Raw genomic sequence first — 23,694 nt, 5'->3', positions numbered from 1 at the left:
TAATTATGAAATTCTGGCAATACCACCAACCAAACTCTATCCTCACTGCCCACCCTGCCAAAAAACAGAAAATCTGACCTGGGACAATGTCTTTTAAAGGTACTGGAATTGGTGGTTTTATGAAAACTCTGATATGTCAAACAGAATGGTGCCTCACACAGCACTGGCAAATTATGTGCTATAAAAATAACCTAAACCAGCTTCTATCACCCACCTCCTGGGTATTTTACTTTCAGCACCTCCTACTCAGCCTTCAAAATATGCTATGATTCAGAACAGGGAATTAGCACTGTAGAGCTCTAAATGAACCTTTGAAAGAAGCAATTCCTAAGGCTAATGTAGACTTTTTGTGTTGATTTTGGTGGAAAAGGGGATGTGAAACAGAGTTTTTGACTCTTTGGGATTAACAAAAAAGAGGCTGAAGTAGAGGACTGAAGAGTATATCCTTTGTTTACTTGCAGGTGAAAAACAAAGCATTAGAACAGCAATTTTCAACCTTTTTCATCTCATGGCACACATAAATTACTAAAATTCTGAGGCACACCAAAAAATATATTTTGGGCTGATCTGACAAGAAAATTTATCATAATTCATTCACACCAAATGGAGATTGTTGTGTTGCCTGTTGTCATTTTTTTATTTGATAACCTAAGAGAAAAGAGGTCAGTGCCCCTAACTAAACAGTGAGGTACTGTATGTTTTAAAAATTCTTATGGTACATGGGTTGAAAATTGCTACATTAGAATCTGAGAATAAGCCAAAGCAGGAGAACAATAGACCTAAAGAAATTATAAGTAGCAGAGTTTCTACACTATTTATTTATTTATTTATTTATTCATTCATTTATTTTAAAATCACTCTTTCCATATATTCCTGTTACTTTTTAAGCTTAGAAAAATAAAAGTACAAAGTTAAATTTTCTATTTAAATAAACAAAATACTTTAAGCCAGACATGTAGAACTGCCTTGAAAGATACAAACTTCTCAAATCTTTGTCAAATTATAACTAAGAACTTATTTTCTTTCCAAATTATTGCTAATATGAAAGCAGAAAATAAACAAATAAAAACCACAAAGAGAAATATATGTAAATGAGATTCACAACTTGAAAAATAAAATATAAAATATGATTAAAACAATTCTCAGAGAATGTATATAAAAATACACTTAAAGCCCTATCCTAAAAATTTTAGCAATGTGGTATCCAATATATTCTGAATTGTATTTTAGTAGAGGAAATTGATTCTCCTTTATATCTATCAAAATTACCATTTTTAAAAAAATGTAAGTTTAAAGTTAGTATCTACAGAATTGGAACTGTCTCAAACCCACAGCCAAGACAGCCTACTTCCAGAATAGTTTCTCACAAATTGCCCACTACTTTGGATAAGTAAATCTTTGCTAAATTTGGAGTATACCACTCTGGTTGAAGAAACCGACTATAAGGACACAACTGTATCGAATGTTTTTACTTTTCCCTTACTTCTGGGTTTCAGCTGACAGTGATGATTATGCCAAACTTTTCTGGCATTACTTGCATCTTTAGATATACAGGTAAGAAAACATAATAATTACCTCACTTTTCCTCTTGACAATAGAGTGGTATTTCCAATACTTGTGCATGTTCCTGGCCTTACTAGATTAGTAACTTGAATATTGTTATATTTCATAATTAAGTACCATTTTAAATATATTGGGGAAGTTTGCCATTTAAAGAAGGCCTTTCACAGAATGAACTAGTTATTTGTATTTATTTTAAATATTTGAATTTTTATTGATAGGCTTTTGGTTTTATTTTGTTTTTAAAGCAGATTACACGTGTAAATATATACTGTATCTAAGAGAATCAGTGTTATTATGTGAAAATAAATGTCAAAAGTGGTTTGTAAGATTTTTAAAACAAAGCAGGTTCTACAAAAAAGTCTGATCTTAAAAAATAGTGTAGTGTAATTAATAAAAGTTCTGAATAAATTATTTAGAGGATAATAACTCTTTAAAATGCCAAACATCATTCTGAAGCAGAATAGTTATCAAGATAGTATTTTTCACTAAGTAATGTAGTTTGTCTATGCTTAAGGTTAGTCTCTGCTTTAAACAAAATTCAAAATTACACATTAAAACATACCTTTACATTGTGCATACTCATGATGTTTCCACAGTCATCCATGTACTGTTTTAGGTCTTTATCCTGAAAAAATATAGCACTTTACTATGTGATACCAAGGAAAGATATTGAATGTACCACATAATTTAATTAAAGACCAATAACTAAGCAAAAATGTCTCTGGGCCTGTTAGAAAACCCAATTTGCTATATTTTATTAAAGCAAAAGTAGACCTGCCCAGTGTTGCTCAGTAGTTAGTGTCAATCTGCACACTGAAGAACTGCAAGTTTACCCCAGGCTCGGTCAGGGAGCATGCAGGAGCAACCAATTGATATGACTCTCTTAAATCATTCTCTCTCTCTCTCCACCTCCCACATTCCCTTATGCTCTAAAAAAATCAATGGAAAAAATATTCTCAAAAAATATCCAATAAAAAAGCAAAAGTAAATACGGAATTTTAATTAAATGCGTACCAGATATTCGAAAACCAGAGTCAAGGATTTATCTGTGTGAACAATGTCATGTAAGGTAACTATATTTGCATGTTTTAGATCCTTTAACAGTGAAACTGCAAAACAGAAAAGAAAGTTAATATGGTAACCTGTCTTAATAATAACCTGAAGTACATTTAACATAAATTGATTATGTTTAATATTCTACTAAGTTTAAAACATTAATCCACCAAGGGGATTTGAAGTAGAAATTTTAATAAGAGTTAATTTTTTTCTTTTCTTTTATGATTCTGTGTTTGATATTTTTAATAAAGTTGTCCCCAATATGATAATACTACTCTGCTTATTATCATCTGTTCTTTCCCCTCAAATGTAAGCTTATTAAGATTTCTAAGATTAATTAGATATAAAGTACAAGGTACCTTTTTCCTTCAAATTGCTTATCAGCCTCAACCATTTTCTAGATATCTCTCTTATTGAAGAAAAAAAATGGTACCATGATAGAAATATATTTACATTCTGTATATACTAACATAGCTTTTCCCAATGTGCCATTATATAACAGTTCCAAATGTCAAATATTTGTCTATGATATAATACATTTTACTCACAAAAGATCAAATTATACCTTCTCTTATAGCTGTGCAGGGTGCACCTTCTTCATGTTCCAATCGGATCTCTTTTAATGCCACCAAATTCTCTGTCAATTTACTTCTCCCTTTATATACTGTAGCATATGTACCCTATAAAATATATATTTTTGAAAGACACAGTAAAAGATTACAAAGAGTATATCTATACCACATATATAAAAAAGAGCACTAATCAAATTTCTAAGCATATGTTAAATTCTACCTTGCAAGGAAAATTCCACAATGATTAGCATTGGCTTTCCAATACCTAAAAGGACATTCAGTTCCATATGCACAGCTTCCATACTTACAACTCAAAGTCCTTAAAATTATAAAATGTAAGAATATCTAATTTACTACTTATACTTTGCATTAGATTTATAATTGGAGATCAGTAGTTTCAGATCTTTACTTTACCTGTAATAGTATGTGGAGGTTGAGGAAACTGAACATATTAACTTAAAATTGAAATTCTAACTAACATATTGTTAAATTATAAAAATTTTACTGGTTTTCAGAATTTTCAAACATTAACTCTCCTTTAAAAAACACACACAAATAGCCGAAACTGGTTTGGCTCAGTGGATAGAGCATCAGCCTGTGGACTGAGGGGTCCCAGGTTCGATTCTGGTCAAGGGCATGTACCCTGGTTGCGGGCACATCCCCGGTAGGGGGTGTGCATGAGGCAGCTGATCGATGATTCTCTCACTTCGATGTTTCTGACTCTCTATCTCTCTCCCTTCCTCTCTGTAAAAAAATCAATAAAATATATATTTAAAAAAAAACCAAAACAAAAAAACAAACAAACAAAAAAACACACACAAATATAGTTTGGGAGAAGGGGCAGGCTAGAAGGGAACATATGTAATAATTTCAACAATAAAGATTTTAAAAAGATACAACCACAATTGTATTCTACAATTCTACAGGAGATTTCTTCTATATTGTATTCTACAGGAGGTTTCTTCTATATTGCTAGGATAACTCCCCTGTTCATTAAAACTTATTTTCTTTACCTCTCTCACTCTGGGAGGGAGACTGTTTCAAAATTAGTAGTAGTAGCAGGAAGTTCAAGAAAACCCAGGTCTTATTAGCCAGGGATTTCTTTCTGTGACAAGTATCTTTAAGATAGTATTTTGATTTTTCAGAGGTTTGAACTCATATAATTCCCGTATGACAGTACAAGTAGCAGATTGTCAGGGAGCTAACTAACAAATAGATACCTAACTAACAAATTGATACCAAGGAAGCTCAATATTCTGTGCTTCAATAAAAATTACAAGGTAATAGAAAATACTCCCCCCCCCCCTCAAACTAATAGGGTAATTTCAAGAATTTAAGGAGTTTTTCTTTCTAACATTCTGCTGTCTTTTCAGAACAAGATTAAGAACTTTTACACAATAATGCTTACTTTTTTTTTCCAGGTTGGAAAAAACTATAGACTAATAGAGGAATTTAGGTGATAAACAATAAAAAAAAAAGTCTTGCATTTTTAAAGTAAGTATTTACTTACCTCTCCAAGCTTCTCCAATTTGATGTAAGTTTCCATTTTCCCAAACCCAATTTCTGACTGAAAGCAAACAATCATATAGTTAGTATTCTTAAATTTTCAATTAATCTCTTCCTCAATTTTTGAAATTCTCCTCATTTAAAGAGGGTCTTAGAATAGACAAAATGGATTATAATTAATTGTTGAACATCTGTCAAGTTTTGCAACATACCTGATTGTTAGAATATTCAAAGGCTCAAAAACATTGAAGTTCACAATTAAAATTGTTAACCCATCTTTTACACAGATTAGTTAACATTCTATTATTTTAAGACTGAGATTTTAAGTTACTAAAGAATTCTATAAAAACACGATTTTTTAAAACAAAACTACTAAATAATTTTTCTATATATTTCCTTCACTAATCTTTGTGTTCCCTAGGAATGCCTTAGAGCAACACAGATATTTACATTAAGATTCATTAACAGTAGCAAAGTAACACTTACGAAGTAGCAACAAAAATAATTTTATGGTTGGGGGTCAACACAACATGAGGAACTGTATTAAAGGGTCTGGGCATTAGAAAGGTTGAATACCACTGCCTTAGAGCAAGAAAATACTATTTGTCTCAGTTTTTTGAATCAAAATATAATGAAAAAGACAATTTCAAGTTACAACCTATTATTGATCAGGAAATGGCTGACACAGAAGAAGCAATTTAAGTCCAAAGCTGGCGCGCGCGCGCGCACACACACACACACACACACACACACACACACACACACACAAAAAAAAGCTTTAAAAAGTGAGTTCTCAAAATCATTGCTTTTAAACTTTGAACTTGTCTATTTTGTATAGAATAAAAAAAATGAGATAAGCGGAATGCACTGAAATATGTAATGGAAACTCAATATTTAAAAATATTTATAGAGCTAAATTCAAATTTTAATAATTGATCTATAAAATAAAAAGCATAACTGAATTCCACCTATGCAGGCAGCCATAAAATTCAGACAAAAGGCAGTTTACCAATAAATTGTCAGAAACAAATTCAAAGAGTAAAGCATACCTACTTCACCACCTATTTTAATAATTGCAAACACGATTTTAAAGTTATATTCAAGTATTACTTACTGAATCTTAAATAGAATTTTTAGAAATTTTTGCTTGCATATTTATCTGCTGAACATGACAAGATTAACAACTGATATAATGACTAGTTTGTTGACATGCTCTCCTACAGAAATTATTCAGAGGACAGAGGACAAAGCTCATTTATTCAACATTCACCAAGCACATTGTAGGTACTGAGGATACAGTGAAGACAAGTGTGACTCCTGTTTTTATGAGTTCCATCTTAGATTACTTTAGAATATTTTAAATATTTTATAAAATCAGAAATAGGTAAAGGAATCAAACAAGCTTTTGTATTTTAATATAATATAAAAAAAACCCTTAATTCTGCTTTCTAAAGAAATGAAGATAATTTTTTTTATATATACTTAATGATTCCAAGAGAATACTTAGCTTTTTGGCAGCTCTAAGCAAATTCCTGGTCAGAGAGCTCTTACCACAGTAAACACATTAAAAAAATCCAAAATAAGTTATAATTTATAATAGCCTTCTTATAATTAAGTGTACTTTTAAGTAGCGTTGAGCATTACGGGAGACTTCTGATAACTTTGGCTCTTAATCACTGTATCACAACTGTAATGATGTATTAACATGCTGGCAATGCGGCTTTAACTGAACTTCAAAACAAATGAAGTATGTGCAAAAGCTTAAAGGCTGCCATTCTAAAAATGAATGTGCATATTAGAAACACAAAGGGAGCTTTTCTCAAACATCTCAATTCCCTCCCATGGAAGTTACTGTTACTGTCAGAAATGTGTTCTTAGATATGAGGGGGATTGAAAAGAGACTGAGAACCTCTATTCTACTGGATCATTTTGTCTTAGAAAAATTGCCATTACCATCATCATGACACTATCTTAATCCTGTAAATAATATGCCAAAGTTAAATTAAGTTGTGGGCAGACTTTGAACCTCATTTTCATACTCTATAATATATAAGGTGTTCCTTCCCAAAATGTATATACACATTTTGAATAATTATTCAAAAACAATGTTTATGAAAATATTTCATTTTAAAAATTAACAGCTGTTAAAGTGTATATACATTATTTGGGACACTCTTTCTGAAAGACAACAGGACTCGACATCCTATCATATTTTCTCACCTACTCTTAGAAACAAAAAGGACTACATACTATCTATATCAATAAAGCCATGACTGAGGAACGTAACACTCATTGTTTAGAAAGAAACAGATTCTTAAAATTTGTATAACCTATAATTCCAATACAATGACAAGTGTTCATATAAACATTTTCAGTCTATTTAATTTGTACTTAGTAGTCTCACAGGCTTCCACTGGGTATGTCAGCACTGTAATTCAAGAATGAATCTTGACTACCTGTAGGTGGGCTTTCCCACTAATCTAATATTCCTTTTATTATCAAGCCCTAGAGGCCCAGTGCACAGGAGACTGACTGATCAGTTGCTTTCCATATGTGCCTGGACTGGGGATTGAACCCAAAACCTAGATACATGCTCTGACCAGGAATTGAACTCGGAACCTTTTTGATGCTCCAGGATGATGCTCCAACCAACGGAGCCACCTAGCCAGGACCGCTATAGTATCTTTTAAGTTTTTCTGTAAATTTTAAAACTATTATAAAATTAAAATTTATTTAAATAAAAAGTCGAGGGGAAGGTGGGAGTGAAGGGTAGGTGGGGAGAGATTAACCAAAGAATTTATATGCATATATGCAAATCCATTGGCACAGACAATAGTGTGGTGAAGGCCTGGGATAAGGGTGTGAGGGGGGAGAGGATCAATGGGGAAAAAAGGAGACATCTAGTAATACTTTCAATAAATACAAATTTTTAAAAAAATGAGAAGCTTCAGCTAAGAAGAAGACCGAATATAAATGAATGTATAGGGATAATAAAGATTCTAAGCTTCCTAAGGAGATGGGATAGGAAGATCAATTCCTCTATATTAAAACAAGGAAAGAATAGAATGAGTACAGATGTAGGTAGATTTGTACATTTGTTACTAAAGAAATAATGGTTTTTTTCTTTATCAAGTAGGAGAAGAGACTGTCTGCTTAGAGGGAGAAGGGAAGTTACTCAGAGAAAGACAGGTAGTAGGGTAGCCACACAGTACTTTTAAGGTTAACAATCATTTATAATAAAAGCATAATATGCTAATTAGACCAGACGTCCCTCAGTCCTTCGGACATCCTTCCGGATAAAGCCAGGGCTGCGAGGAAAGCCCGGGTCCTGAGTGCCTGCCCGTGGCCAGAGGGAAGTCCAGTCCCGGGTGCCTGGGAAGCTGGTGCCAGCAGCTATGGGAAGGAAGGCCTATTCTTGCATGAATTTTGTGCATCGGGCCTCCAGTAAATTTATAAAAGAACCAATAAGCCTTATTTATGTCTTTCTCCAACAGAAAAGAACTCTGTGACTTGTTTCTTAATTCCTACCCAAAGGATTTATGTTATTTTTACTAGTCTACTTATTATACATTGCTAATATTGAAGTTTTATACTTTTAGAAAGACAAAACAAATTTTATATTTTATCTTGAAAAAATACTTTTTAGATAAAGTGTATATTATCCATAGAAACATAAGCTCTAACACATGTGAAGAATATTTTTCTTTTTCCATATCCTTTCTATTTCTCTCTAACTGGCTCCTTCATACATAAACTTAGGTTATTAAAAAATAAATTTCTAATATATTTCAAAAGAAACCACATTTTTCTAAGTTAGGTGAATAATGAAAGGGATGCATTAATAGAAATCAAAACACAGATGGCATGATTATTATGAAATCTATAAGCCATGTCAGATAAAAAACCAAGAGAGGTGGGTGGGAACACCCAATCACAATAAAAACTAAAGTCACTTGTAACATTCATCAGAGGGCACCGTTTTCCTTAATGTCATGTAGTCCGAAAAAGACAGCTTTAAAAATTACATGGTGATGGATTACACTTTTAGTCCCAATCTGAACATTTAATAACTTCAAAATGTATTCTAAGTACCAATCTTGGATAAAAATTGATAGCCAACCAAAACCAGTTTGGCTCAGTGGATAGAGCGTCGGCCTGTGGACTGAAAGGTCCCGGGTTCGATTCCGGCCAAGGGCATGTACCTTGGTTGCGGGTACATCCCCAGTGGGGGGTGTGCAAGAGGCAGCTGATCGATGACTCTCTCGTCGATGTTTCTAACTCTCTATCCCTCTCTCTTCCTCTCTGTGTAAAATCAATTAAATATATTTAAAAAAAATTGATAGCCAAAGAACACTTTTAACCAATAATAAAATGACAAAGTTGTTTACACATTGATTGGTTACTTCCTACACGAGCTCCAATGGACCAAAATGGATCCAGCCTATGTTTTCAAGCCCTATTTTTTAATATTAATCCACATTTACCCTTCATATCAGTTATAATGATACCTACATTTATACTAATGGTGGGTTTGTTTTTAAATCCGCACTAGAGGACATGTTTAGAGAGAGGAAAGGAAAAAAGGGAGAGGGAAAGAGAGAGAAACATCAACATGAGAAACTTGAATTGATTGCCTTCTGTACCCTCCCCGACTGGGGATCAAACCTGCCTTTACCGGGAATCGAACTGGCATCCTTTAGGTAAATGAAATAATGCTCAACCAACTGAGGCACGATGGCCAGGCTATACCACTGGGTTGTTTTTTAATACGTGAAGTTTCCTCTGCTTAGAACACTCTTCTACCCATTGTCAACCTGACAAATTCCTACCCATCCTTCTAGAGCCACCATCTCCTCTGTAAGCCCATGATGTACAAGGACATTTTATTTGCTATATTTTGTTGTCTCATAGCACTTTATTATTAATTTTTAAATTTATTTTTATTGACTTCAGAAAGGAAGACAAGGGGAGAGGAATACAGAAACATCAATGCTGAGAGAGAATCAGTAATTGGCTGCTTCCTGCATACCCCCTACTGGGGATCGAGCCACGTGGGCATGTGCCCTTGACCGAAATTGAACCTGGGACCCTTCAGTCTGCAGGCCAGCACTCTGTCCACTGAGCCAAACCAGCTAGGGCTCTCACAGCACTTTGTATGTAACTCTTCTATAGGACTACAGCCATCCAAAAGAAATCCTCATATATACAATCACCTGAATTTATGTCAAAGATGGCACTTCCTGAAATTTCAATAAACAGTATTGGGTCAATTGCTACATACTAGAAGATATTTGTTAAGTCATATAACTAACAAAGTCCTTTATACAGAATGCATAAAAAATTCCCATAAATGAGTAAGAAAAAGGCAAAAAAACACACAAACCCAATAGAAAGTAGACAGTAGACCTGAGCAGTTAATTCACAAGAGAATATCAAAATGCTTAATAAACATCAAAAAACATTATAAAACATTCAACTAACTGTATACCTGAAACTAATAAAAAGAAAAATTAACCCCCCTCCCAGAAATCTAATTAAAAGAAAAAATTTTTTAAAGTGTTCAGCTTAGTTTATGGGAAATTGAAAAATAAAACCACAAGGTAACTCTCATCAGAAAGTCAAATGTTTAAAAACCAACCATATCAAAAATAGGCAAGGAGAGAACTAGAACTACCAAGTACTGAAAGTATAAACTGACAGCCAAAGAACACATTGGAAACTGTTTTGACAGTATCTAGGCAAGGTGAACATATGCACATAATGTTATCCATCAATTGCACTCCTAGATATACAACCAAAGAAATGCTTACATGTGTTAACCAAAACTCAAATACAGAAAGGGTGATAGATCCTCTGTTTGGTAAGCCCAAAACTAAAACAACCCAAATGTAAGTGCCCATCAACAGAGTGAATAAAGTATAATATATTCACACAACAGAATAACGTATCACAATAAGAACAAATGAACTATAATTATATGCAACAACCTAGATAAAACATAAGCATACACTGAGCCAAAGAAGTCAACCACAAAAAGAATATATATTGTATAATACGTGTAAAAATCTTGTATAAATACACGTTTATATATTTGAAATAAATATGGCTTAATAATTTATATATTTTTAATTAAAGTTCAAGTCTAAATAAGAATAATCAGAAAAGGAATATCAAAAGCATTTTTAAAAATAAGAACAGGCATACAAATGAGGATTTCCAGATATTAAAATATACTATAAATACAATATAATCAAAACAGTAGAAAACATACGGGCAAAGTTAATCTTTAGCATTACAAGGGAGGGATAATGGCTAAAGTTGAGGAAGTGGATCTCAAAAGTAAACACAGAGGTGGCAGGAGGGGGTTTCTGGATTTCTGAAATTTTATCAATCTGGGTACTGGTTATATAGGTATGTTAACTCAGCAAAAATGCATTGAGCTATACAATTATGGTTTCTGTATATCTAATTATGGCTTATGCACTTTTCTGTACATACCCATATATATAAAAGCCTAAGCGACTATTACGACCAATCAGACAACGGACCAGTACCTATGATACACACTGAACACGAGGAGGCAACACTCAACACAAGAGCTGCCCCCTGGTGGTCAGTGTGCTCCTCCCCCCACACTCCTAGATGCCAGCCAACCTCCAGTTGTCCCTCACCCAGGCCAGCCAGTCTCGATGGGCTCCAACTGGCTGGGAGGGACCCGATCTGTGCATGAATTCGTGCACTGGGCCTCTAGTCAATATATATTTATGTATCTAATACATATTCTGTACATCTGGCAGATGTAAATAAAATTTACCAAAAATAAAATAGAACAGAGCTTAAATCCTATTCTAATATGCATATTTAAACCCTTAAGAATGGAAAACTATAAAATCCAGAAGGAAATGTAATAAAATTTAGCTATTCAAAAACTAAATATAAGAATTAGTACAAAATGTTTACACCCCTCAAAAATCAAACAAAGCACATCTAATGATGTAGGTTATAGGAGACTGAAAACTTACTAAGGAAGCTCTACGAGACCTTCGGCTCATTGGTTGGTCAAATGGTGGACTGTTTATCTGAAACTTCTCAAGATATCCATCAGGTATTCTGATATCTGCGGGCAGTGATAACCGTTTATTTAAATCCTAAAAAAAAAAAAAAAAAAAAGTTTTTGTAGTAAGTACAAACAGAAAATATAAGGGCATTTGGCTTTTGAATTCATGGGCTATAATATATTATTTCTTAGTGATATGTAACTGTGAAGTATAGTTACAGAGTTATCTATCTGTATTGATTATATATAATATGCTGAATGCAAGCATATTTATTCTAAGCAAAAGTGAACAATACAGTTTTATAGAAATGGTACTCTGTAACCCGGCTATTTCTGAACTCTTTTCAAAATGGAATTTACTTTGACATTCTTATATCATGTAGTAGGAATAGGTAAAGAGTACCACAAAATGTGATTGGTTTAAATGAACTAACCAAGTAGATACTGTATGACTTTATATACAACACAGATACAACGGAAAATTTTTATTATTGCTTATATCAATGGACAGAAATAAGCAAATGGCGTTTCTATTTTGTTTAAATATAGAATATGAACTGGAAAAAACGCGAAAGGAAATCCTGCTTATATTATCACACCAACTAACATAAATCCTACAAAAATAAATCCTATTATTCATAATAGTAACAAAACCATGAAACAAAATTTAAATGTATAGAGACTTTATAAATATTTAAGATATGTGACTTAAGTTTAGAAATATACCATGTTTTCAAGTGATAAGATTAAATAATGAAGATAATGGCTCTCCATATTAGTTTCATATTTTACATCACCCTGAACAAATCATAGTAAGATTATTCTTGGTACAAAATATTTAAAATTTATCTAGAAGAATAAAAAGAAACATGCAAAAATATTCTAAAATAAATCAGAGAATGTGTATGTGAGGTAGGGAAATACTGAGAAAAGAAGTCTTTCAAGATACAAAATACACAATAAAAACAACATAATCAACACTGTCACCTTTAAGAAAAAAGTATAGATAGCTCACTGGAAGAATGACAAAGTCTAATAAATAAAACTTTAAGATATATAACAAAGAAAATCATATATCTATATGGTATGTATAATCAGGAATACTATTTTTATTATTATTGTGACATAAATTATACAATGATATAAACAGTTATCAAGTTAACCTCAAGAGATAAAAATGTTAATTTATCATTTAGGAAACTGATACCGTTTTCCTTAACAAAAAATCAGAAGCAATCTTTATCAATGAAAATGCAATCAAAAGATACCCTAATCATCATTATCTCCACTCAACAGCACTGAAAAAAGTTAACAATACTCATTTTAAAACATGCCTAGATTTTTTTTAGAGAAAACTTTAATCTACAGTATTCTGAAATGGTAACATTCATAATCAACTTCTGTCCTCAAGCTTATATATACATTCACAAAGAAAAGGAAATGACCTCTTCATTCTTCCATGTGGAGAAATAACTTATATGTGCTACAGAGATTAGTAAGTATAATGAACCATAGAGGAAACAATACTCACATTTATAATGTAAGGCAAGAAAGAATTGATGCTTATTTTATGTATGTATACCTTTTGAAATTTTAAATATTTATAAAAATATAAAGTATACAGATGAATCTCAAAACGTAATTATAATGTTTTCCAAATAGAGTATTTTACTCATGTATCATTCTAATTTCCAGAACTTCCAAAAATTTACATTTCCCTCACAGAGAACCTACACAGTGTTTTGAAAAGTGCTAAATATAATTAATGCATGCTTGCTTTGGGATAGTAGATAATTAGAAAAAAAGAAATACAAAACTACTCTTCACTAATGCAGAGGAACAATTTTTTTTTCAAGTTTCATTTGCCTTCATGAAAATTTTCAAATAGGCATTTAAACTGTTTGATATATACATGTATATTTACACACACACACACACACACACACACAAACATTTATAGTTATTAATGTTACCTCCATTGAGATCCGTCTATGTATACGATTTCTAAGACAAACACCTGTAGGTGATTGGACTTCATCAGATGAGGTCCCAGAAGCTTGGTCACTCTCACCATCTGATCCCATTTTTAGATTTTCATGAACAATATCTGTATTAGAACATGAAACATTTACTTTGCGAGAGGTATTATTACATAATTTATTACTATTATAGCAAGAGGTAGATAGCCAATGCATAAAGAATCATAGCATAAAAAGTCGTGTACATTCTGGGTGCCGTGGTGTGCAGCCAATAGATTGAAACATAAATGTCTTAAAATACTAGTAAGCAATCCTTTTATACTCTCAGATTATGAAAAATTAGGGAAAAATTAACATTCCAGATATTACCAAGGTTGAATAATAAAATTAGAGATTGGAAATAACAATGAGAATTATTGAAGTAAGTTTTCTCACTTTTCAAACCTGGGAACTGAGACCTTAAAAGATTAAATGACACAACTTATAGGCAAGAACAGAAACATGGTCTTCTGCTATTATTTAGTTTAGTATTCTTTCCATTAAAACAATGGGTCATTGGCTCCACAGCCAAATGACTTAGTTCTTTATAGTTACTCCTCAAAACTATGCTCATGTGTCATCACTCAGTGAAGTTTTTTTCTACTCTCAAAGACAGATGACTGCTATGCTCACAATGTACCTACTGCACTGAACCGCATTTTATGGTTCATGTAATTTTACACCAAATTGTGGATAAGATCCTTGAGGGCAGGATTGGCTTATTCACTTTTGTATTCCAGGAATTTAACAAAGGGTACTTAGAAGGTGCTCAACAAATTCAAATGAATTAAATAATAACTAAAAATCAAGAAATAGACTAGATAACTGGGACTTTTTGTTTTTTACAAATGAAATGTTTTTTGCCAAACAAAAATTAGTATTTTATAATAAATTTGAACTTTTATAAACAATATTTGCTCATAAAAATATGAGAACTGCTTAACAAAAATTAAACGCAGGGATCTCATCCAGTCTTAGAATTCATACATTTTATATTTTGCATTACATTCTTGAGAAAATGTATTCACACTAAAAAAAACAGTTGCAAATGGCAATGGTTTTTTAAATAGATCGACATTTAAGAATACACTTCAAGTACAGAGATCTCTGGAAAAATTTTATACTGAGATCTGAACAAAAAATTAACATGGCAGCAAAAGTCAATGTACTTGAGACTGATTCTTGATCTTATATCTAACATCTCAGGCAACTAGTCTTCAAAATATGAAAAACCTCAAGAAAATTTTTAAAAAGAATAATACTTTAAAATGTATAGCTTAGTTTGTAAGAATGTATGCATAATATCCAGGAGCAAAAACAGAGACTTGAAAACCCAAAGTTGCTATGCACAAATTGACTTGTCACTTTCTTAGGAGGGGCTGCTGATCTTGGTTAAGAAGGTGCTTGGGTTACATACTGGAATAAAAGATGAAGCCGTGGTATCCAAGCTGCAAATGAGAGCTTCCTGCAGAAAGGCACAATACTCACAAAGTGCTGCATCTCCAGTAAAGGGCAGTCTTAAAAAACAAATATGTTCTACCACACAAAGACTACAAAGGGGCATATTAATTTCAAACTATAAATAAATATTTGAGTATTCCCTGACTCAACAAAAAAACTCATGTCATTAACAAACAATTACAGTCCCAACATGAATACTGGTTGATATTTTCATTTCCGAAACAATGCAGGCTTATATAAAAATTCCACTCATTTGTCATTGGTGTGAGCAACTTCTTTGCTGAATCAGGTAATAGTTTTTAAGTATTAGACGAATATTTATTTCTCAAATTGCTCAAGCTTTGTGCAATTCACAATGTAAAAGCTACAGACAGAAGGCATTTTTCAAATGTAATCTGCATTACTAACATTGTCAACATCACTTTCCTTTTTTTAAATGTTTATTAATTTAAAGGGGAGAGAGGGGGAAGGGACAGAGGAAGAGAGGAGAAAGGGTGGAAGGAAGGGGTGGAGAGAGAGGGAGAGAGGGAAAGAGGGGGAGAGAGAGAAGTAAGGAGAAAGAGGAAGAGAGGTAGGAAGGAGAAAGAAAATATCAACCTACTGATCTTCTCTCTATGCACCCATTGGTTGATTCTTATATACACCCACAACCTTGATGTATCAGGACAACACTCTAACTACCTGTCCAGGACTCAACATCACTTTGTTTAGACCAAGGGTCAGCAAACATGATTGTTTTGTATGGCCCTTGAACTAAAAATTAAAAATCATTTTTGCATCTTTAGAGGGCTATTTTAAAAAGAAGAATATGCAACAGAGACCATATGTTGTGCACCTGAAAAATGTACTATTTGGCCCTTGCCGGAAAAAGTTTGCCAATTCTTGGTCTAGTAGACAATTAACAAAACAATAAATCAATTCCTGATCTAAAGTGTTTTCCTATTTCTGTGGGGTAGGTACTCCCTCCATGCCAATGTCAAGTTACCAACATGACATCATTTAATATGTATTTGGGAAGACATACGTATATAAAACATTACATAGTATTGTATTTTGAGTATACAGATACAATAGAAATAAATAATCCCCAAAACACTGGTAATAGTAAAGTATAATCAAGTAATTAGGAAATAATCATTTAAGTATTCATTCCCATTGTTTTCAACCTAGCTTACCTAATTGCAAGTTTGTATAACTTAAATTTTGCATACACCTCTCAAAGGTGCTGTTTTCTTCATGGTGGACAGATTTTCAAATGTCACTGCCTCTCTAGAACCTTCCATCTTTCTGCTCTCTCTTATTCTCAACTTGATTTTTATCTTACAAATCAGATAATGCAAGACACATCAGATAATAAAGGCTGGCTGACTTCCCTATACTTGAAACCTACCAGCTATGTAACGACCTACAGTCAGAAAGTTACAAAAAAAAAACTAAACAAATAATTCAATTACCTAATCTGCTTCCATTTCTGGGCATTGCCATGAAGGAGCCAAGGCTTCCTCCAATAACACTATGCGGTCTCCGCAATGGGGGCTTCTTGAAGGACCCTGTGTACTGGTGTAGGAAGGAATGCATGCTGTGAGAGGTTGGAGGCCTGCCATTCTTCACAATAGGCTCTGTGGTTCACAGCATCCAAAAAGCATCCCATTAACAGCCCAAGGTCCAGGATCACATGAAAAAAATTCAGAAAACAAAATAGAAAACAAAAGTTATAATAGAGATCATTACATTAATTTAGGCTATCAATACAAAGTATTAGAATTAAAATAATTTATATCAAAAAAATACTTATAGAAAAACTGATTTGAAATTGTCTTAGTATTGATCTATTTCTTATATAGTCGAAATTAGTTAGCAATCACCACACTACTATAACGATAGATTTTTGATCCATTTGCTTATTTTAATATATCTCAAAACTATTTCCACACTATCCCTATATTTACTGTTTGCCTATTGCATGCTGTAGAAGATGAAAAAACATGGCCCTGGCAAGAAGGAATTTATATCCCTATATGCTAAACATTCATAAAAGTATGTCAGTTAGTTAATAAAACAGAAATATTGTATTTAAGTACAGCTCAATGCAGAGGTTCTGAAATTTATTACCCCAAATTTGGGATTTTTTAATATAGTTTTTAAAAACCACAGACATATAAACAAGCAGAAACATTCTTAAATGCTTAAAAGTTATTTAGTTATAAATATGGAAAATCCTGTTTTGTAATGTTTACAGCGAATCTCATGACTCCTTCCCCCCACCAAAATGAGTTCTGATATAGGTTAAGGACATGATGAAGTCTTCTGCGACACACCATTAGTCTTTCATATTAGAATTGTGTTTTTACTGACACAGTCAAGGAATTTAAAAAGGCAATGGGCTTCTCTGAATATCTTTTCTTCTAAAATGAAGCCAGCTCTTCTTTTGTAGCTGATAATCTGGAATAAGGGGTTTGAAGGGATTTCCCTACCTGTAAAGGATATCAGATAACCAAGAACAAGTTGGGAGGAGGGGGGCCTGGGATCCAAAGAACAAACCAAGGTATAGGCATAGGAAAAATGAACTGTTAAGGCTACCTGGTCTGCCCCTCTACTGATAACGGCTACCTAAAAGTAGAGAGGGAGGATGAGGCAGAAGGGTACTTGAGACTCACACAAGGCCCAAATCATCTAATCTGGGTAGAATACCAGACTGGAGGCAAAGAAAGTACCCAACTAGTTATAGAGAAAATCTATCTAAAATGTCCCATAGATTCTACATTCCTTGGCAGTAACTGGGCTGATGAAGAATTTAAGGATCCAGCTGGTGTGGCTCAGTTGTTGAATATTGACCCATGAACCAATAAATAACTGGTTCCATTTCTGGGTTGCAGAGGCTCAATCCTCAGTAGGGGGTGTGCAGGAGACAGCTCTCTCATCAATGTTTTTATCTCTCTATCCCTCTCCCCCCTTCCTCTAAAATTAATAAAAACATTTTTTAAAAAGAACTTTGGGATCTTCACATAGCCTAGTAAGGGTATCAATGATTTAATAATGAATGAGAAGAGGTATTTAATATAAATGCATAAATTAGTTGCAAAAACTGTGGATACCTAAGAAAACTAACTCTTCCTGGGTTTTAAGATTTCAGATGTAGAGTAATAAAATATAGTAGTATAAATATTCTGCCGACAAACAACATTTGTTTCAAATGCTCTGTAAAGCTGTCCTGGGGAACATGCTTTATAGTCCTAGTGAAATAGCTAAAAAAATGGAGATCATAAATGCATTCAATTATTCGGGGGATATTTATTGTGTACCTACCATGTGATAAGCAATATTACAAGCCCTGCACATCAAGAAGTAAACAAAACAAGTAAGATGATACTCTTTGAAACTATTAAATTTAATGGAGGTAAAGACAGGTAAGAAACTAATGAATAAGAAAAATATTAGATACTAATATGCAATATGCAAAATATTAAAATAAAGATATGCAACAGATAACAGTGGTAGCTATATAAAACTACCCATGTAATAAAATGACATAGAATTAGGTATACTCATACTTTATTCTGATGCTAATTTCCTGGTTTGCTAATCATATCTAATAAAGAGGGAATATGCAAATTTACCATAACTACAAAACAAAGATGGTGGTGCCCAAAGCCAATAAGAAGGGAATATGCAAATTGAAGTCACTCCATGACAAAAGATGTCGGGGGCCAGTTCGGGACGCTTGCCTTGTCGCCATGTTGATGACGCAGGGGTTCCACCCTGCCCTACCTGTGGAGGACCTGTGGCCTGCACGCAGGTGTGGAGGCACAAAGTGGCCAATGGGTGGGGTGGGACACCTGCCCACCTGCCCAGAGCGTGCTACCCAAGATGACGAAGCCAGGTGCCCTGTTCCGGGCTGGTGGGCAGCGTGTGGAGTGGTCAGTGGGTTGGGTGTGACGTCTAACTTTGTCACCTTGGGCAGCACACTCCAGGCTGGTGGCAGCACATGCAGGTGCAAATGGGCACAAGCAGGGGGTGGGGTTGGCTAGCCAATCTTGCGCCCTCTCCCTGCCAGCCTGCCCCTAATTGGACTCTCCAACCCCGATCAAGAGTGGGCCGCCAGCCAAATGCCCCCTCCTGGCCCCATCTCAGATCAGCTCCCCAACCCCAATCAGGGACAGGGCCCACTGGCCAATGGCCCACGGCCCCTTCCCCCAGCTGGCTCAGCCCTGATCAGGTCCTGATCAGGACAGACCAGCCAACCAACCTCCCTCCATCTCCTCCTTCCTACTAGCCAAGCCCTGATCCCCCTCCATTGGGGCTGGGCCAGCTGGACCCTACCTGTGCACAAATTCGTGCAGTGAGCCTCTAGTATAAAATAAGAAAACAGTAAGATTCGCTTATGTAATGAACTTTGTCTTCTTCCTATTTGTTGTTGTTGTTAATTTCAGACAGGAAGGGAGAGGGAGAAAGATATATAAACATCAATGATAAGAGAAAATCATTGATCGGCTGCCTCCTGCACACCCCCTACTAGGGGATCAAGCTCTCAACCTGGGCATATGCCCTTGACCAGAATCAAACACAGGACCTTTCAGTCTGTAAGCTGACGCTCTATCCACTGAGCCAAACCGGCTAGGGCTGAACTTTGTGTTCTAATAGTCAACATGCATATATAAAGTTATAAACTATAATGAAGCCTCAAACAGTAATTTCACATACTATGTACTTTTAAGCTGTTTTAACAGGTTACAAGAAAACAAAGATACTTAAACTTTAATTTAAAAATAGTTACTTAACTAGGATTATATTATACAAGGTATTCTTACGTAAGAACAAATAAAAATGGAAATATAAACGGGACAGAATTCATCAGGGTTAGAGACCAGGTACAGTAGTACTTGGAGTAAGACAGGAACATTCCAATAAGCAAGCAAGTTGTGTAGACTTGTTTCCTAAGAATTAGGGACCCATAGGGAAAAATAAACAAAAGGAAGCTATCAGGAAAGTAAATTACATTCTATTTATAAATCAAAAGTGTAAAACATTCTTCTCTCCCCGCCAAATATTTACCATTATCCTTGCTGCTATTTTCTTCAATAGTCATTTGTTCAGCCAATTCAGACAATGATTCATCAATAGTCTGGCTTCCTCGAAGTGTGAGGGATAACCTTCTCTTAAATTTTTTCATCCTATCGATTGAATGTGACTTGAAATATACTGAAAGAAGAGAATGAACACAAAATTAAAGCCATGAATACTTTACAGCTCAAGAAAAATGTTGTCCTACATTAATAATTTTCAAAACAGAAATAATGAAACATTTCAACTTCTGCCAAGTATCATAAAATTCAACCACTTCCTTAAAAAAAAAAAAAAATCCCCTCACTCCAATTAATGTTATATTTATATAGAATCATTAGAAGAGCAGGAATTCTACAAACTAGAATTTGAGATTCTAGTATCACAATTATTTTTAGGACAGAAAATTTTCCTAAAACATGTTTTTAAAAAACCAATATAGTAAAAATATCAACACTATTTTGATGCACAGGTTCTACCATTATAAATAATAACCATCATATTAGAATCAGTCAATGATACCTTTAGATAGGAGGAGGTAAAGGGGGTATAGGAGAGAATAATAATGATGTTCGACACTTTGTGAAAACAGGAATTTTCACTTAGCCAAGATATTGGGGATTTGTTTTGTGGGGGATTTTGTTTGTTTGTTTTTTGCTTTGATTGGTTACCAGGAATCTCTTTCTGTTATCATAATAATGCCAAAAGATATCAAATGCCTACTGCACACTTTCTTATTTCTTAACTTGTGTAGTCTTCCTAACTCTAAAGAGCAGACTATACCATTTCATTTTCACAAATAAACACATAAGCTCAAAATAGTTCCCTGACTGAAGTAAAACAATTAATGATAGAACTGAGATTTACAACTAGAATTAACATTTACTGTTTTCCTCCACATTTTAACATCTTTGAAATCAGGATGTATCTATTAATGGGATGTCAAAATATAATTGACAGCTTTCTTCTTCTTTTCTTTTCACCCACAAATAGGATTTTTTATTTGTCATCAGTAAATGACTGAATTTAAGCAGAGTATTGGACCGGAGACTCATATCCATCAACTCATTCAACTTTATCACTTGTCTTATCCTCAGTAACTTTTCCAGAACTGCCACCTTCACCATGAATTTCCCCAATTCAAGCTTTGGCTTCTGCTTTTGACTTTTCTAACAAAGATAGATTGACAAGCTTTTTCTATGCCTTTTCTAATGTCATCTGGAATTAATTTATTGATAAATTCTTTCAAGTCATTTGTCTGCACCTCTTGGGTCATACAAGAGGGAGCCCAGCTCAGAGTATGTCTATCTCCCTTCTCTCCTGAAACTTGTCTCTTCAACTCTTGATTGAATCAGAGGCTCTTCAATGACTTCAGACTCATTTTCTCACTAGCTTTTCAACTATTCTCAGCAGAAACCTCAGTCTGACACAAGTTGCACCATCAAGGCAGAAATGGAGGTTTAATGAGATAATATGTATATTTCACCAAGCAAGATGAATTTATAGGAGGCAGTCAGTAAATTGTAAGAAACTGTAACTGCAGAACATAGTCTTTATAATCCTTACCATTTGTTTAAAACGTACTAGGTATTTAAAGTGAAATGAGCTACTGCCAATTTCATCTACCCTTTTGTTCCGATAAAAATTTATACTGGAGACCCCTTCCTTTGTAAGTCATCAGAATTTGTGCAGGAAAGAGGTAACTCTTCAAGCTTGGGGGCTCAAACCCTGCACATCCCAAAGAAAAGATTAATCTCTGACAGGTTTCTGGGAGATAATCTCTGAGCCCTTGCAACAGTGGTCGGCAAACTGCAGCTCCCCAGCCACATGCGGCTTGCGAGCCATGGTTTGCCGCTCTGTGGACTAATGAGTTTGCCGACCACTGACCTAAACTCTCGATTCCAATAATTACAGGCTGTTGTTGTTCCTTGTGATTAAGCCCCTATCCCAGTGGTCGGCAAACTCATTAGTCAACAGAGTGGCAAACCGTAGCTCGCAAGCTGCGTGTGGCTCGGGAGGTGCAGTTTGCAGACCACTGCCTTGGAATATTCTGCCTGATAAGTCTCTTTGTATACCTTGAGATCTTGGGCCATACCAGATAATTTATGTCAATAATGTAAAATATGATAAAATGGCTGTTTTTGTGTGCCTCAGGTTTGGGCCACACTTTATCAGTTTGACCTTTGGATGGAAGAGGGATGAAAGAAGCTGCACATGAACAACCAAAGAAAATAATGTGGGTACGTCCATGGCTACAAAACTAACCCCCAAATAAAAACCCTGATCATCAAGACTCAGGTAAGCTTCCCTGACTGACAACACTGCATATATAAGGTTATCACACAAGGCAGCTGGAGGAATGAAGCACTGTCCATGAAACAGCCCACGAGGTTAAGACTCTACCCTACATGCCCTATCTCATTTGGTTTTTCTTGGACTCCACCCTACAAGCCCTATCTCATTTAATGATTTTAATCTGTACTTTTCTGTTATAATACACAATAATTGTGAGTTCAGCAGCTCTTCTCTGATTTCTGTGTCCATCAAGCATGGGTGTGGGTCTTAGGAAACCTGAACATGCTCAGTGGTTGGAGCACTGGCCCACAGATTGAAGGGTTTTGGGTTTGATTCTGGTCAAGGGCACGTACTTCAGTTGCAGGCTCAATCCCAGCCTGGTTGGGGTTAGGGCTTGTGCTGAAGACACCCAATCGATGTCTCTCTCACAGTGACTCTCCCCCTCCTGTATAAATGGTGTCATATTGTGGCCCTTTTGACACTTCCAATAAGAACGTATTTGAACATGAATTTACCTTGTAATTCAAACTTCTCTAATATTAAAGGACTTAATAGAGTGGCAATTATTTTCTTATGTTTTTGAAAGTCATGAAACAATTTCTTGTTAATATTGCATAAACTAAAGATTCTGTTTAAAAGACTTAAATTACTTCTATTTAGGAAAGAAATAATTTACATGTACAACAAATTGAGCATTTTAAAGTCTGGATTAAAATCCAATACTGAAGTGGCAGACTAGTACTTTTCCGCCCTGCTGTTGTCAATCTTTTCAAAATATCAAGTAAGAGTAATATTACCTCACAAATATGGCTTTAGTTATTTCTTTCTAACATTTCCTGCAGTGACTATGGCTTTAAACTAAACCTGTTCTAAATGAGGTGAACTCATTAACTGACATGTAAGCCAATTTTCTGTTATTTTTCCCATAAAAATTAAATTGTGTACACATCTAATGCTCTTTAGGACACTTAAATTAACCATACTTAATTATAAATAACATTTAAAAATTAAGTTTTTTCACTAGAGACACGAATTTTTTTTATTTGCATAAAATACAAAGATATTATACAAAACACAGATGAATTAAAATTTCAATCATGATTAA

The 23,694-nt window shown here is 34.3% G+C and overlaps 1 protein-coding gene across 3 annotated transcripts in view; it reads right to left on the bottom strand.

Annotated features, from left to right (window-relative positions):
* CDK17 (cyclin dependent kinase 17) overlaps positions 1–23,694 on the bottom strand; it is a 73,286-nt gene that overhangs the window by 22,059 nt on the left and 27,533 nt on the right. For 2 of the 3 annotated variants that reach the window (XM_045587641.1, XM_036456092.2), the window contains exons 2-9: positions 20,286–20,432; positions 16,688–16,852; positions 13,728–13,861; positions 11,720–11,845; positions 4,702–4,758; positions 3,185–3,299; positions 2,578–2,672; positions 2,126–2,188 (exon numbers count right to left, since the gene is read on the bottom strand). In XM_045587641.1, coding sequence (XP_045443597.1) covers positions 2,126–2,188; positions 2,578–2,672; positions 3,185–3,299; positions 4,702–4,758; positions 11,720–11,845; positions 13,728–13,861; positions 16,688–16,852; positions 20,286–20,403 — 873 coding nt within the window. In that variant the 5' untranslated portion in view covers positions 20,404–20,432. Of the gene's footprint in view, positions 1–2,125; positions 2,189–2,577; positions 2,673–3,184; positions 3,300–4,701; positions 4,759–11,719; positions 11,846–13,727; positions 13,862–16,687; positions 16,853–17,588; positions 17,662–20,285; positions 20,433–23,694 lie in introns of those variants that run through there. The other variant, XM_045587642.1, reaches the window with a different exon arrangement.

The sequence above is a fragment of the Pipistrellus kuhlii genome, unplaced genomic scaffold (genome assembly GCF_014108245.1).
Source record: "Pipistrellus kuhlii isolate mPipKuh1 unplaced genomic scaffold, mPipKuh1.p scaffold_m20_p_3, whole genome shotgun sequence".
Classification (NCBI taxonomy): domain Eukaryota; kingdom Metazoa; phylum Chordata; class Mammalia; order Chiroptera; family Vespertilionidae; genus Pipistrellus; species Pipistrellus kuhlii.
The sequence above is the reverse complement of the archived record's forward strand: the minus strand, read 5'-3'. Positions and strand labels throughout refer to the sequence as shown.